At 36.9% G+C, this 15417-nt stretch overlaps 1 protein-coding gene across 1 annotated transcript in view; it reads left to right on the forward strand.

Annotated features, from left to right (window-relative positions):
- The window catches only part of LOC150097879 (uncharacterized), a 365709-nt gene that overhangs the window by 183402 nt on the left and 166890 nt on the right, over positions 1-15417 (forward strand). Inside the window, exons 11-12 of the mRNA XM_090406619.1 lie at positions 461-630; positions 4855-4973. Of these exons, the coding sequence (XP_090262745.1) occupies positions 461-630; positions 4855-4973 (289 nt within the window). The remainder of the gene's footprint in view (positions 1-460; positions 631-4854; positions 4974-15417) is intronic.

Consider the following 15417-nt stretch of genomic DNA (forward strand, 5'->3'; position numbering starts at 1 on the left):
TTTGCTACAAGTGGTCAATGATGCCAGAGACCTGGAGATGATGGTAATGAGTAATGAGGCTTCTAAATCCAAAGTTTAGAAGCCTCATTACTAAGGTGGTTAAGTCATCATGTTGGATTAATGAAAGAAATGTTAAAGATAACACTAACTTGTAGGAATAAAGAAATTATTCTTCCATTGTAAAAGACTGATACTTGACTACTGTACTCATATATGGTAAACTGTATTCATAGGAGATAGTTGAAAAGATTCAGTAGATGATAACCAAGATAATATCTGTACAATGGAATTTTGCATGTGACAACAGGTTGAAGGCATGCAGTTTTCAAACTTTGCATAATAGATGGAAGAAGGGAGATATGATAGAAATATAGGAAAATTTATACAGTATGGTGAAAAAAAAAAAAAAAACGTAATTACAATGATATATGTTGTGGAGTAAATATGTTAATTAACAAAGAAATATGTTTGCCCATGATGATATGTATAAACATATAAACAACTGTCGGTGGAATCCTTTGTCGAATAAAGCATTAACGACAGTAGATTATGTGCTCGAACTAGGCACCTTGTCTTTCAAGACAGGTTTTGTAATGTATTTGAAGGTTCTCTATCATCTTAGAGAACAAGGTTGGAACATCTGCTGGACATATTATGTAATTTTATCCCTTAGTTCATTAAGGTTTGAAGACATCAAATGATGTGATATCAGGAGAACATGAAGGGTACAGAAATTCTGTGAACCTCAAAATAAATCTCCCAGCAAAGTATTCTGATAAATAGGCTCTAGAAGCACATGATGTGTGACATGTTGTTCCATCCTCTTGGAATATCTGTGCATGAAACGGAATGGTTTTTGCATGACTGTTCATTTGAATCAATCTGGTGTGAGATTAAGGCCAGTAAGACAAAATATACAGTTGGTTGTTGCTATAGGTCAGGGAGTTACACAGATGATCTGGAAGACATGCATCGGCAAATTAGTACACTGTGCGAAATTAGTACAGGTTGGGTGATTATTATGGGGGACTTAAACTATGGAGATATAGACTGGAAGGAAGAAAGATCACATGGCAGGAAGGAAATAGAATTGATCCACCTGTTAAAGGTTTATTTTTCATTTGGTTAGACTATAATAAATTTAGTTTAATCCTTTATCCAAGTGTGAGCAAACAAAGTTTGTGCCTGAAACTATCTTTAGGACTGGTGTAAGTTAGTACAACACCGGGCAACTCGTTGCAAAGGTGGAGCAATGTGAAAAATAAACCTTCAACATCTTTCTCTAAATTCAGAGTAATTTAATAAAAAGGTGGCACACCTTTTGGCAACTACTATAGGTAGAGATGACCTTGCTAATGCTTCTGCCTGGTATCCCCATGTCTGGGCCTGGCTCCCACTGAAGAGACCTCAATAAAGGTCAAAACTAGTCTGGGTAGTGGCCCTTCCCTTAATGCATAACATTATACATATCCTCAAGGAGATGTGTTTTGCATTATGGGAGATACTGAGATAGGAGTGATGTTAGCTTGCTCCACCTTTGCGACGAGTTGCCTGGTGTTGTACTACCTTACCCCAGTCCTGAAGATACTTTCAGGCACAAACTTTGTTTGCTCACACTTGGATAAAGGATTAAACTAAATTTATTATAGTGTAACCAAGTGAAAAATAAACCTTCAACATCTTTCTCTAAATCTAGAGTAATTTAATAAAAAGGTGGCAACTCTTATAGGTAGAGATGACCTTGCTAATGCTACTGCCTGGTATCTCCACATCTTGGCCTGGCTCCCACTGAAGAGACCTCAATAAAGGTCAAAACTAGTCTGGGTAGTGGCCCTCCCCTTAATGCATAACATTATATATATCCGCAAGGAGATGTGTTTTGCATTATGGGAGATACTGAGATAGGAGTGATGTTAGCTTGCTCCACCTTTGCGACGAGTTGCCTGGTGTTGTACTACCTTACCCCAGTCCTGAAGATACTTTCAGGTGCAAACTTTGTTTGCTCACACTTGGATAAAGGATTAAACTAAATTTATTATCCACCTGTTAAGAGATAATTACTTAAGGCAACATATAATGGAGGGGACTAGGGGTGGGAGAGTATTGAACTTGGTCATAGGATCAGAATAGCTATCCATAACCAAGGTGACAACATTGCCTCCAAATAGTGAAAGTGACCATGCGGTCTTGACCTAGAGATTGTAGAACATAAGGAATATTCTATGAAGAAGTGGTATTTGTGGTACTGTAAGGCAGATGATTATGACATGCTTAGGAAGAAGCTTAAATCTCTCATGGCATAAAACACTGCAGGGTAAGGATGTTAGTAGTAGTGCATGAGATATGGTTAAGGGTCATCTAGAGCAGTGTTTCTCAAACTTCAGATATCTGCGTACCCCTTCTTAAATTTTCATTATTACCAAGTACCCCCTTATCAAAATAATAATAAATCATGCCAGGATGTGAACTTCATGGTGATAATAACTCGCAATTTGAGTAGGAGAATTCATACATAATATATAATTTATTGAGAAATATATATGTTTAAAATAATTCTTTTTTTTCTTAATAATGATTCCATGGGAAGCAGTGTTAAATTGTATACCTAGGATACGGAGGTTTGAGGTAGGAGTTAAATGAATGAGTAATATCATTAATCACGAGCTGCAGAAGAAGAAAATGCTGTGGAGAGTAAAGGTGACCAGCAAACTCACGAACGTTACAAGGCTCAAGCAAGAAAGTGATCAGCATGGCAAAGAAGGCAAAAATAGATTATGAGAAGAATCTAGCCAAGCAGGCCAAAGGAAATCCCAAAGAGTTCTTTTGTTATGTGGCAAGTAAGGGGAAGAATGACTATAGAACATTAACCTTAATGAGTGATGATGGTCACAAGGAGACAGAAGTGGATAAAATAGTTAAGTTACTGAGTGACCATTTTACACGTGTATATCATCCTAATGAGATTACTGCTTTAACCTATGTGACGGATGGTAATGTGGGAACAGAGGTGAATGAATTGGAAGTTCTTAAGATGTTGCAGAATCTCAATATAAATACAGCTGTCAAATTAGGTGGGATATCAGCTAGAGTTTTGTGAGAATGTGCAAGGGCAATGCCTTTGACTAGGTTCTTTAATTTAAGTCTCAGCTCTGGTAGAGTTCCATGTGAGTAAATTGAGGGCAAAATAATTCCCTCGCATAAGGGAGTATCTCAGGCATAGTGGTAAAAGTACTAGAAAAATAAGTAAAAAAGATAATTCAAGAATGGGTAGATAAAAATATGATACTGTATGAGGGTCAACATGACTTTGTGAAGGGTCAGTCATGCCTTAATAATTTACTTTTTATAATAGCTAGCTGGGCTGTATAAAGGAAATGGCTAAACAGTGATTTTGCTGGCTTTTGCAAAAGCATTTGACAGAATATCACATGGAACTCTGTTAATTAAATTAGAACAAATGGGGATGGATATGACAATGGTTAAGTAGATAAGAGAGTGACTGCTAGACGGATATCAAAAAGTGGTATATGAAGGGGCAGAACTGAGGCAAAAACAGGTGACTAGTGGTGTGCTGCAAGGTTCAGTTCTATGATGATTGCTGTTTAATTTGTACATAAATAATGTAGGAAATAACCTGAAAGAAAATATTCAGTTGTTTGTTTATGTGAAATTAGGTAGAGTAATAGTTAATCAAGGTGATGTGGAGAGCTTGCAGGATGATTTAAATAGGCTGTCAGTATGGACAAAAGTTAATGGGTGTCAGTTTAATGTCGAGAAATGTAAAGTTATGCATTTTAGAATAAATAGATTACAAGCTGTGTATCACATTGATGGCACTGTACTCCAGGAAATAGATGAAGCTAGAGATTTAAGAGTAGTGGTGGTAGATAGAGAGTTAAAGTTTAGAGGACATATTGCTAAGGTGCCCATAAGATTACTTGGCTATTGAAGAACACATTAACAAGTACAGATAAGGAAGTTGTTATTTCTCTTTATAAGACCTTGATATGCCCACATCTGGACTACTGTGCTCAAGTCTGGTCACCTGAGTTTCTTGGGGATGAGGAAGCATTGTAGAGGATTCAGAGGCTAGTGACCATGTCCTGTGAAATGTTCTCTTTTAAGATAGATTGAAGGTGTGTGGATTGCAGAAGTTAGTTGATGGGAGAAAAAGAGGGGATATGATACAAACATTTAAGTTGCTTAAAACGTTTTATAGGATAGATGCAGGGAATATGTTTTCAGTTTTTGAGGGACCAGAACAAGGGGTCATCCATGTAAGTTGAATAAAGGTGTGATTAGTAGTGATGTGAAGACTAGATTTTTTGCTTCTAGAGTTGTGAATGAGTGGAATGGGTTGCCAGTGAGTGCTTTGTCTGTTAATGTCTTCAAGGAGAGGTATGATAGATTGGGTCTCCTGCGATGAGTCTTCGGACCCCATGGAGGTACCCATATAATAACGATAATAATAATAATTATTATTATTGATGTAACATGTTAATTTAAAATTTTCATTCTTCAAAAGTCTTTGTGTGATTAATTTTCATTATAGAAAGATAATTTCTAGATTTAGGATATTCAATTTCCACAGTGTTATATTCACTTATGTTAAAGTTTTCTAAACGAAATACTAGCTGGAACAGGAATGTAAATAAATAACTTAATAACCAACTTATATATTTACATGCCTAATTTAGTTATTCAGTTATTTATTTTTGTTTCTGTTTCACATTGTATTTCAACTATATGAAAAATTACGGACTTATTTCTGAAACTAGTATGAGAATTATAGAACATTTCATTTAAGTATTTAGTTTTCACTCTGAATTACAAAAATTTTAATTCAAATTTCAGAAAAGGCACAAGTAGACAGGGAAGAATTACAAAAATATAAATCAGAAATTTCATTATTTAAAGAGCAGAACCATTCTCTACAGGAAAATATAGAAGAACTGAAAAATAATTTTGATAAGGTAATGTAATTACTATCTATTTATGTCATTAACTGAAATAGTAGCTCCATAATATTTAAATATTTTTAAACATTTTGCATATACATGTACAAGGTATCAGAAAATTTATTTTCGGAAAGTCTTTATTTTTAGAATTGTTAATCCTCTTAAATTAAAGGAAATGTTCAAGAGGTCTTTATTTAATTGAATTGAAGCATATTTATTACTATTTTTTTATTGCAAAATTAAAACAAGAACATTATTACAAAGTGAAAATTCAACATGCATTCTTTATTACTACTAGTAGTACTACCATGCTGAAAATTTTCTCTAGCTATCCTAGTTTCTTACTAAAGATGCATTTTGTTTTCCAGTTTAGTGGTTCATTTCAAAAACTTCTTTTGTTGTGCTTTGCAGATAAGAGTTGCATGGATTAAAACTGAAATTCAAGCAGACATTTTATTCTGGTCATTATGGATAAATAGAATGTTTATCCATGATGACCCATCTCCCATTTGGAACAGTAGTTTCGGTATCAAGCATGACTAGATTAAAATGTGATAGAGCATGGTTGTGCAATCGTTTATCTGAGTGAGATCTAATCAGCTAGTCAGAAAAGCTACACCATCTTTGGAGTAACGCTAAAACTGTGTGTGTGTGTGTGTGTGTGTAAGTAAGTTATGTTATGATGTGTAGTTGTAAAAATGATACAAATATCAATGAGCATAGCTATAAATCTGGTGAAGGGATAGACAGGTTCGTTGGTGGATTGAGTGGTGGAGACAGAGTTGTAGAGTAGGTGCCCTCCCTTGATGAGTCTTTGGATTTCAAGGAGGTGTCAGATAATAATAACATTAATAGTAATACTATAAATTAAAGATGCCAAGAAAGCATATACTTGGTTTAATCCTTTATCCAAGTGTAGGCAAACAAGTTTGTGCCTGAATTATTTTCAGGACTGGGGCAACTCATAGTAAAGGTGGTATGACTTCAATATCACTTGCCTTAGTATACCATAATGCAAAGAACATCTCCTTGCAGCCACGTATAATTCTATGCCTGTCCTGAAAATGTATAATGCTAGTCCTGAAAATAGTTCAGGTGCAAACTTGTTTGCTTACACTTGGATAAAGGATTAAACCAAGTATATAATTTTTTGGTATCTTTAATTTATAGTATAACCAAGTGGAAAAACGTTCAACCATTAACTGTCTCTAATCCAGAGTATTTTAATAATAAGGTGTGACACCTTTTGGCAACTCGTATATGAAAATATGACTTCTGTATTACTTTAACCTTATTTATTTATTTTGTATGGTGATTCAACGGCCTTAATCCCCTATTATGGTACGGCACACCTCAATTCCCCCCCCCCATTGCAATGTGGTTTCTAAATTTCTGTGTGGCAAATCACCAAGCATCTGAGTGACCATATGGCATCCAGCCATCTATTCATTCAACATCATTAGATGCCGTATGGTCACTAATATGCTTGGTGATGTGCCACATCTGTCCTCACCAGGTTGTCCTGTTGTATGCTTTACTGGAGGCTTCAACTCTCTGAAGGTTAGTTAATCCATACACACCATCCATCCATCCATTTCATTTAGGGTCTACCCTTCCTCTTTTTCCACAACTTTACCTTCTATTACTGTTTTGAGAAGTTCTCCTTCCATCCCACTGTGTCTCCAAAGTACTTTGGCTTTCTTCTGTCGATATTTTTAAGGTGCCTTAAAGTTCTACTGATCCATTTTAGTATCTGTCCACTTGATTACCTTTCACTATATGATATCCTCAACAGCTTTCTTTAACACCACATTTCAAAAGTGGCTAACCTTTCATATCAGACTTCTTCAGATTGCAACTCTCACATCCATAAATTGCCGTTGGAAAAATCAACTGCACCAAGAATTCTCAACTTTGTTCCTCTTGAGATAGATCCAGATTTTAGACAAGTCTGTGACTGTTGTTTTAACCATTCCTAGCTCTCTTCTGATGTCTTCTGAACAGCAATTCTGTACATTAATAATGGATCCCTGCACTCGAACCTTTTGACTTCCTTAATTATTTCTTCATTAAGATACACTTGTTTCTCGGGCGCTAGCCTGTCTGTATTTCCTTTGAGAACCATCTTCTGCTAGGATTGAGCTGAAGTCCTCTGTTCTTACTGAACTCATTAAATTTATCAAGGATTTGTCTTAGTTCTTCCTTGTCGTTACAAAGAGGTACTGTATCATCAGCATACCTCAGATTGTTGATCAATCTACCACCCATCCTAATTCCTGTCTTAAGATCATCCAGTGCTACACGTATGATGTCCTCAGCATAGATACTAAACAGGTGAGGAAAAAGTAGGCATCCATGCCTAATTCCCTTTCCAACATGAAGACAATCGGTTAATCCAACACTTGTTGTTACTGCGGCTTCTTGCTCACTGTATAAGTTAGCTATTAACCTGATTGTGTGTTGAGGAAAACCCATTGTTATTGTTATTATTAAGAGACACTTCCAAGGAATCAGGGATTCATTGAGGGAGGACACATACTACACACATCATTTATCATACTTATTCTTGAATTTATTCACACTGCTTGCATTCGCAACATCCAATGGCAATCCGTTCAAATAATGCATTATGCTATTCAACACCTGTTTCTTACTGTGGCTTCTTGCTCACTGTATAAGTTAGCTATCAACCTGATTGTGTGTTGAGGAAAACCCATTATTATTACTATTAAGAGAGGGAGACCACATACTACACACACTAGCAATCATACTTATTCTTGAATTCATTCATACTGCTAGCACTAGCAACATTCAATGGCAATCCATTCCAAACACGCACCATCCTATGAGAGAAAAATCTAGCCCTCACCTTCTTCTGAGAGGCATTCATTCTCAGCTTCCAAGGATGTCCTCTTGTCCTTTCCCCACCCTCCATAAATTGAAAAATTCCATCAATTGAAATCCTGCATGATCCTTTCAGAAGTTTGTATGTCTCAGTCACCACTCTTTCTCTTGTTTGCTAGTCTGTGGTCTACAAATTCTTAATCTCTCTTCATAATCAGTATCCCACAATCCTGATATCATTTTTAACACTCTCCTTTGCACTCTCTCCACTATATCAGAATCACAAACAGAAACCAAGAGACCAGACCTGTGCACCTTTTGCAAACCTGCAAAATGGCATCCTTATCTTTACATGTGAACATTCATTTCAGTATCATTCCATTCCAATTATCTTTTGAGTTGTATTTGCAATCTTTGCTACATGGCCCCTGAACTTCAACTTCCCATCTACTAACACTCCAAGATCCCTAGCCTCATCAGTTTCTTCAAGCATATTCCCACCAATATAATATAACATTGGATATCTAATCGTGCTGAAGTGAATGACTTTATATTTACTGACATCCATTTTCCCATACCCACAATTCCAGCCTATTCAAATCATTCTGCAAGTACTGCATATCAGCAGCATTCCTGATTACCCTACCTATCTTTACATCATCAGCAAATGGCTGTATGTTGCTTGTCAGATTCTTCCCAATATCATTAATGTACAGATTGAATAACAGTGGAACAAGCACTGATCCTTGTGGTACACCACTAGTTACCTTAAATCTTGCAAACTCATATCCCCCATATACCACTTTTGATATCTGTCAGTCAGCCATCCTCTTATCCATGCTAATATTCTATAATCCAAACCCATATTCTCCAATTTATGCAACAATCTGTCATGCTGTATTCTGTCAAAAGTCTTAGCAAAATCCAAAAGTATCATGGTGTATCCATTCCCCTAGTCTAGTTCAATGGTAACATCATTATAGAATGCAAGCAAGTTGCTAAAACATGACCTTCCTTTAGTAAACACATGCTGCTCATTGCAAAGTAGAAATTCACTGTCAACCCATTTCTGAATACGAGCCACAACCAATTTTCCCAAAATCTCTTTTTCTACTCTGAGATACCAATTGGTCGATAGTTAGATACATCAATCTTTGCACCACCGTTGTGCAATGGAATTACCATACATTCTTTCCATTCCTGTGGAATCTTCCCTATTCTGAAACTCATATTAAACAGCTTGGTCACAGGAATAGTCAGTTCAGCTAAACACTTTTAGCACACGTGCTGACACTGAATTTTTATTCAGTTGTGCAACAGCTCTAATACCTCGTCCTCAAACACCTGAGTTTCTTCATCCAGTGAAGAGGTAGCAGTGAGCACAATGTTGCATATACTAGGTTGATAGCTTTTAACAAAATGAGCACTCATTAGTTGAGCAACCCTCTTCTGCATCTGTAACTTTCATGCCATCTGCATTTAGAAGAGTTATTCTTTCATAGTTATTCTTTCTTTTACTTGCAGCATATCTATAGAATTTTTGTGGGTTGTGTTTAGCATGCAGAGCCAGTTTCTTTTCATACTCAGACTTTTCTTTCCATACAACAGTTGTGATTATTCTAGTCTGCTGCTTATAATTTTCATAATGCGCATCATTATTTTGCACATAGTATTCCTTCCACATTGTCCTTTTCTTACGAATCTCTTGCTTAATAAGATTACACAACCATTTAACTCCTACCCTATTTATTCTTTGGACTCTAAGGACACATTCTGATATCGCATAATTTAAGTATTGTTTAAATGTTTCCCTTGCACTGTCGATATTCCCATTCATCAACCGATCCCATTCCACTGAACTTAGTATACCTCTCAGTTGATCATAATTTCCTGCGTTGTACTTCAGCATGTAACCTTTTCTGAATGGAACATTCATAAGCTTAGTCATTTCCCAAGTGAGTACTACATGATTACTGTCACCATCCAGAGGCAGAATAGTTATGTCTTTAACTGAAACGCCGTCTTACATGATAATCAAATCTAAAACTCTTTGAGTTCCTTTTGTCACATGCTGCTTGAGGAAGTTATTCTGCAACAGCTCAATAAATGCATTTTCATTCTTCTCATGTGATTCTACTGCTACCCAATCAAAATTTGGATAATTAAAGTCTCCCATTTTGATTACTCTTTTTACACTCATCATGTCTATTTGGTGATGCATTTCTTCATCGCTAGCAACCGATCCACCAGGTCTGTTACAACACTTCACTATGTAATTGATCTTGTTAGATTCCACCTCACACCAGATGTCTTCAAACTACTACTAATAATAATACTGTTAGTAGCAGTAGTAGTAGTCGGTGTATTTAGGTATTTCCTGCCCCTAGGCCCGCAGAAAGTGCCGCCCCTCATATTTAATGAACATGTTGATTTATATGCATAACCTATTTATATCGTAAATTTGTAATATAAATATATATAAACACTAGTGGCCAAAATTGTGGAAACCTTTTGGAAAAAGTGTATTTTTGAGATTTGATGGCTCATAACACCACTTTTTTTTTTTTTTTTTGATATAATACCATAAAATTGTATATCGATGGAAAGATAATTTAATCAAGAATTTAATGCAATAAAGTTTGTTCAATTATCTGCATTCTATGAAAAGTTATAGCCAAATAACCAGAAAAAAGAAGCACAACTTGCTTAGGTCGATATGAAATAGCTTTCCTTCATTTGAATGTAGTCAATGAGCATGAGTGTTTAGAGAGCCAATCAGGTGTCATCTTGTTTTGGCAATGAGCCAACAAGGTCACAGTAGGATATAGCTGTTGATGTCATGTATTGGAGCTGAGAGGAGGACATTTGTCAGTGTGTTATGTGATTGCTATCAAGTTGGTTGGTTTTTTGTGTGTTCTTTCATTTAGTGAGCTTGTAAAACGTAATAAAATTAAAGAAATGGTGCAAAGAGTTGACTGGTCACCCAGAAATATTACACTTAATAGTACAATGTAAAATAGTACTATTAAGTGAACAAGGCTACAGTTATGAAGAAATTAGAAGAAAAATTGCTGGAAACTTAACCAAAGGTGGCATTTCTAAATTTTTGAAGAGGTATAAGGAGACTCAGTCACTACAAAACCCGACTGGTAAAGGCGGGAAAAGGTACACAACAGCAATTGATGATAGAAGAATTGAGAGACTGTGCCTACATGACAGAAGTCATGTAGTGTCCTTGCACTTCACAATACAATGTGAAGTGCAAGGACTGTTCGGCATAGGCTTTTGACCAAATCAGGAATTTGGTCTAAATGCTAGAATTCCACAAAAAAAGTCATTTTTATCTCTCAAACAAAGGTTGAAAAGATTAAACTGGACAGCGGAACAATGGGACAGTGTTATTTGGAGTGACGAGACCAAAATCTTCCTGTTTGGTAGTGATGGCATAAAATACGTAAGAAGAAGAATCAGACAAGATTTGCATCCTGATTGCATTACACCCTGTGAAACACATACTTAGTGTTATGATCTGGGGTTGTATGACATCAAAAGGTGTGGGCAGAATTTGCGTGATTAATGGGAATTTAAACCCAAAAATACATAAATGAAATACTTGAGCCCAAACTGAAGCCTTCCATATGTGATCTTTTCCAAGAAATGAAGCATTTATATTTCAACAGGATTCAGCTCCATGTCATGTTGCTGCTGTGTGCAAAATATAGTTTCAAGATAATCATATTTCACTGCTGGAATGGCCTGGGAATAGCCCAGACCTTAACCCAATCGAAAATCTATGGAGCCGACTAAAGAAACTTGTTAGTCAGAAGCAACCCACCAATAAAACCCAATTAATAGAAGCAATAATTCAATCTTGGTTCACTCCATGGGAAGGCGTTGTAAGGCTGTAATTAACGCTAAAGGTTTACCCAACTTAGTATTAACTCACATTGTGAGAATTTTTGTATATCTCATTTTTTCTATGTGTTTCACTTTTCTTCTTTATAACTACTGTTCTAATAAAAAATCCTTCATAAAAGTTACTGCATTACATTCTTGATTAAATTATCTTTCCATTGATATATAATTTTATGGTATTACTCAAAAAAAAAAAGTGGTGTTATGAGCCATCAAACCTCAGAAATACACTTTTTCCAAAAGGTTTCCACAATTTTGGCCACTAGTGTATGTGTATATATATTATGACTCGCCCAAAATGTCCTAGAATATTCTACGTCTTGCTGCTCGCTCAGCAAAGGTATTTAGCACGTCCTCGTAGTCTAGTGGCCTTATAATATCACTCTCAATTTGTAGAAGTGCCAAGTTGCTGAGCCTTTCTTCTGTTATAGTTGTCTATGGTAGTCCTTCAACCTTTTGAGGGCGGAACTTTCAGTTGAGCAATTTGTTGCCATCTTACACAGAAAAATCGTAAAGAGAATTGAGCAGTGTCCAGATTGGAATATATGTACACTGTAGGGCTTCCTGTCGAATTTTCTGTGAAAGTTGTAGAAATGTAGTTATTTCTTGGCCATTTGATTTCAGGTGTGCTCTGAAGTGCAGATATTTGTTTGCAAATTCAGGTTCAGTATCAGTCGAAAAGTGTTCTTGAAGTTTTTTTGCCCCTTTAAGACGTCCTTTTCACATACCACATGCATTGTTGTGAGAAACCGGAACTCCTTCGAGAGGTTTTCTTATCATACTTTTCTTCAATTCATTTCGAATAAGAGACTGTGCAAAATTGTGTCATAAGTATCAGTTTTGAAATTGACTGATGGATTGTACTCGTCTTCATTTTCATTACTTTCATCTGTGCTGTCGTCAAAAAACCTGGTGGGCTTTTTCTTCCTTTTTTCTCTTCCTCATACAAGTCAATTCCGCTAAGTTTCTTGCCCTGTTCTCATAGGATTCATCGAATAACTCTAGTTCTTTGAAATATTCTTTGAGGGACCCATACAGTTCACACACAGTTCCTATATTAATGTTTATACTTTGTAATTTCTTGCTTGTGGCATTCATTCTTGCGAGAATATCATCCCATAGGCAGGTCATGATCTCAACCTCTACTGACTGAAGTTGCCGTAGAATCCCACTTGCTTCACATCGCGTTACTTTCTTTCGGGTGGTATCATTTTCAATTTCAGACTAAGTGGAAATTATTTCCTTCCATCCCTCACAAAGACTCCGACAGGCATCATCACGAGCTGACCAACGAGTAGGCGAATGATGTTTGATTACTTTTGCAGAAGTTTCCAGGTGCTTTCTTAGAACACTCCACCAATGTGTTGAAGATGTGAAAAATACATACAGTTTCTGAAGAGACATCAAAAAATGCGGAAAAGTACGGACAGGATTCAGCAGCGCAAGTATCAATTAGGGACAGAGAACATCCAGTGCACGATGTGAATTCTGCCAATAGATTTATTTCAAGAATTCTTGCTTGCAGTCCTGTGTACTTGCCTGACATGTTACTAGCATTATCATATGCTTGCCCTCTGCAATTTGCAACATCAATTCCAAGCTCATTTAGTGAAGTCAAAACCGCCTCTTGTAACTCTTCAGATTTGTGACTTGCGTTAAGAATGAAATGCAAGAAACGCTCCACAGGAGTTCCATGTTCTTTCACATATCGTACAATGAAGGACAACTGATCAACATGAAACAAGTCTGGTGTTGAGTCAACACTTATGGAATAGTACTTAGCTATTTTAAGTTCTTCCACAATAAATTTGATTACTTTCTCGCATATTATTTTAATAAATTCCTCAATGTGGTAAAGGAAAGATAGGAAATGAAACATTTTCCTTTTTTCCCACTTTTGTCAATGTGCTCAGCAAGAAAGAGATCAAATTCACTAATTAACTCTAGACATCATTGCATTTAATTTCCTGCTTTTGGCAATGTGCTTAGCAAGAAAGGGATCAAATTCACTAATTATTATCATTACGGGCAACTCCAAGGAGTCCATAGACTCATCGAGGGAGGCCCTAACATCATGTTAAGAACAACTATTCAACATTCATACAGTATCTATCATACTTCGCCTTGAACTCATTTACAGTCATGGCCCCACAACAGACTCTGGCACGTTATTCCACTCATTCACCACTCTCCAAGTAAAAAACCTAGCTCTAACACCCTTGCTACCCACACTCTTGCCCAGCTCCCATGTATGGCCTCTAGTCCTCCCACCACCAGTCCTATTCTCAAAAATATCTTGTGAATTAACCTTATAGAAACCCTTCAGTAATTTGAATGTCTCAATCATATCACCCCTTTTCCGCCTATCAACCAATTTCTGCAACCCACAAATCTTCAACCTGTTCTCATAAGGTTCATTCCATAGACCTGCTATCATCTTGGTCACTCGCCTCTGGAATCTCTCCATATCTGGGCACAGTAGTTTAGATGGGGTCTTATCAAGGCTCGATATAGAGAAACAATAACTTGTTTGTCTCCGTTTGTTAAAGTATTTTTCAGCAACCAAGTGATTTGATGAGCTATTTTGGCCACTTTTGCAATGTGCTCCCCCTAAACTTCAACTCCCTATCCACCAACACTCCCAAATCCCTGGTCTCATCAATCTCCTGGAGTATGGTTCCACCAATGTGATATACCGCTGCTAATCTTTTCACTCCAAAATGCATAACCCTACACTTTGCCACATTAAATTGACATCCATTTTCCCTAGTCCAGTCCTCCAAAGTATCCAAATCATCCTGTGCATTCAAAATTTTGACATTCTGTGCACTCACTATTGATCTACCCAACTTTGCATCATCAGCAAACAAATGAACAGTTTCCCTCAGATCCTTTTCTATATCATTAATGACAAATTGAACAGCAGTGGTCCAAGAACAGAACCCTGCAGCACACCACTAGTCACAGGCCGTCTTTTGGACTCTACTCCTGAATAGACCACTCTGTGATAACCCTCCACCAACCCTATATCCATCCTGATATGCTGCAGCTTACTGATTAGAATTCCTTGTGGTATCCTGTCAAAGGCCTTAGCAAGGTCCAACAGAATCACTGTAAACCCATTACCCTTATCCAGTTCAGCCGTCACTGTGTTATAAAACGTGAGCAAGTTACTGAGGCATGATCTACCCTTCACATCTACCCTGCTGTCCTATGGGGAACAACATACAGTATCCCATTTTCATCTATCCAATCCTGAATTTTCCTCTTGAATATTTTCTCCAAGACCTTGACAACAATTCCTGATATGCTGATCAGTCGGTAATTTACAACAGCAGTCTTGGAGCCTCCTTTATGCAGTGGAACTATTTTCTCCTCTTTCCACTCCCTTGGGACTAACCCAGACCGGAGACTCAAATTAAACAAAATGGTCAAGGTCACTGACAATTCTTTAGCCACTTCACGTACGACACGAGCTGGTATACCATCCAATCCCACAGATGTATTGACATTGAGGTTTTGTAATAGACTATTCACCTCCGCTTCATTCACCACAATTCCCGTATGAGCTGTTGGTTCTTTCATTCCTGCCATGTCACAACCTGGATGATGTACTCTTGCAAAGGGCTCGCTCAGTAATTCCACTATATCAACTGATTAGGTTACCTCCCTACCATCGGCATTCTTTAAAATCATTCTG

Source organism: Typopeltis vanoorti, chromosome 16 (assembly GCF_054136105.1).
Source record: "Typopeltis vanoorti isolate ZY-2024b chromosome 16, IOZ_Tvanoo_1.0, whole genome shotgun sequence".
NCBI classification, from domain to species: domain Eukaryota; kingdom Metazoa; phylum Arthropoda; class Arachnida; order Uropygi; family Thelyphonidae; genus Typopeltis; species Typopeltis vanoorti.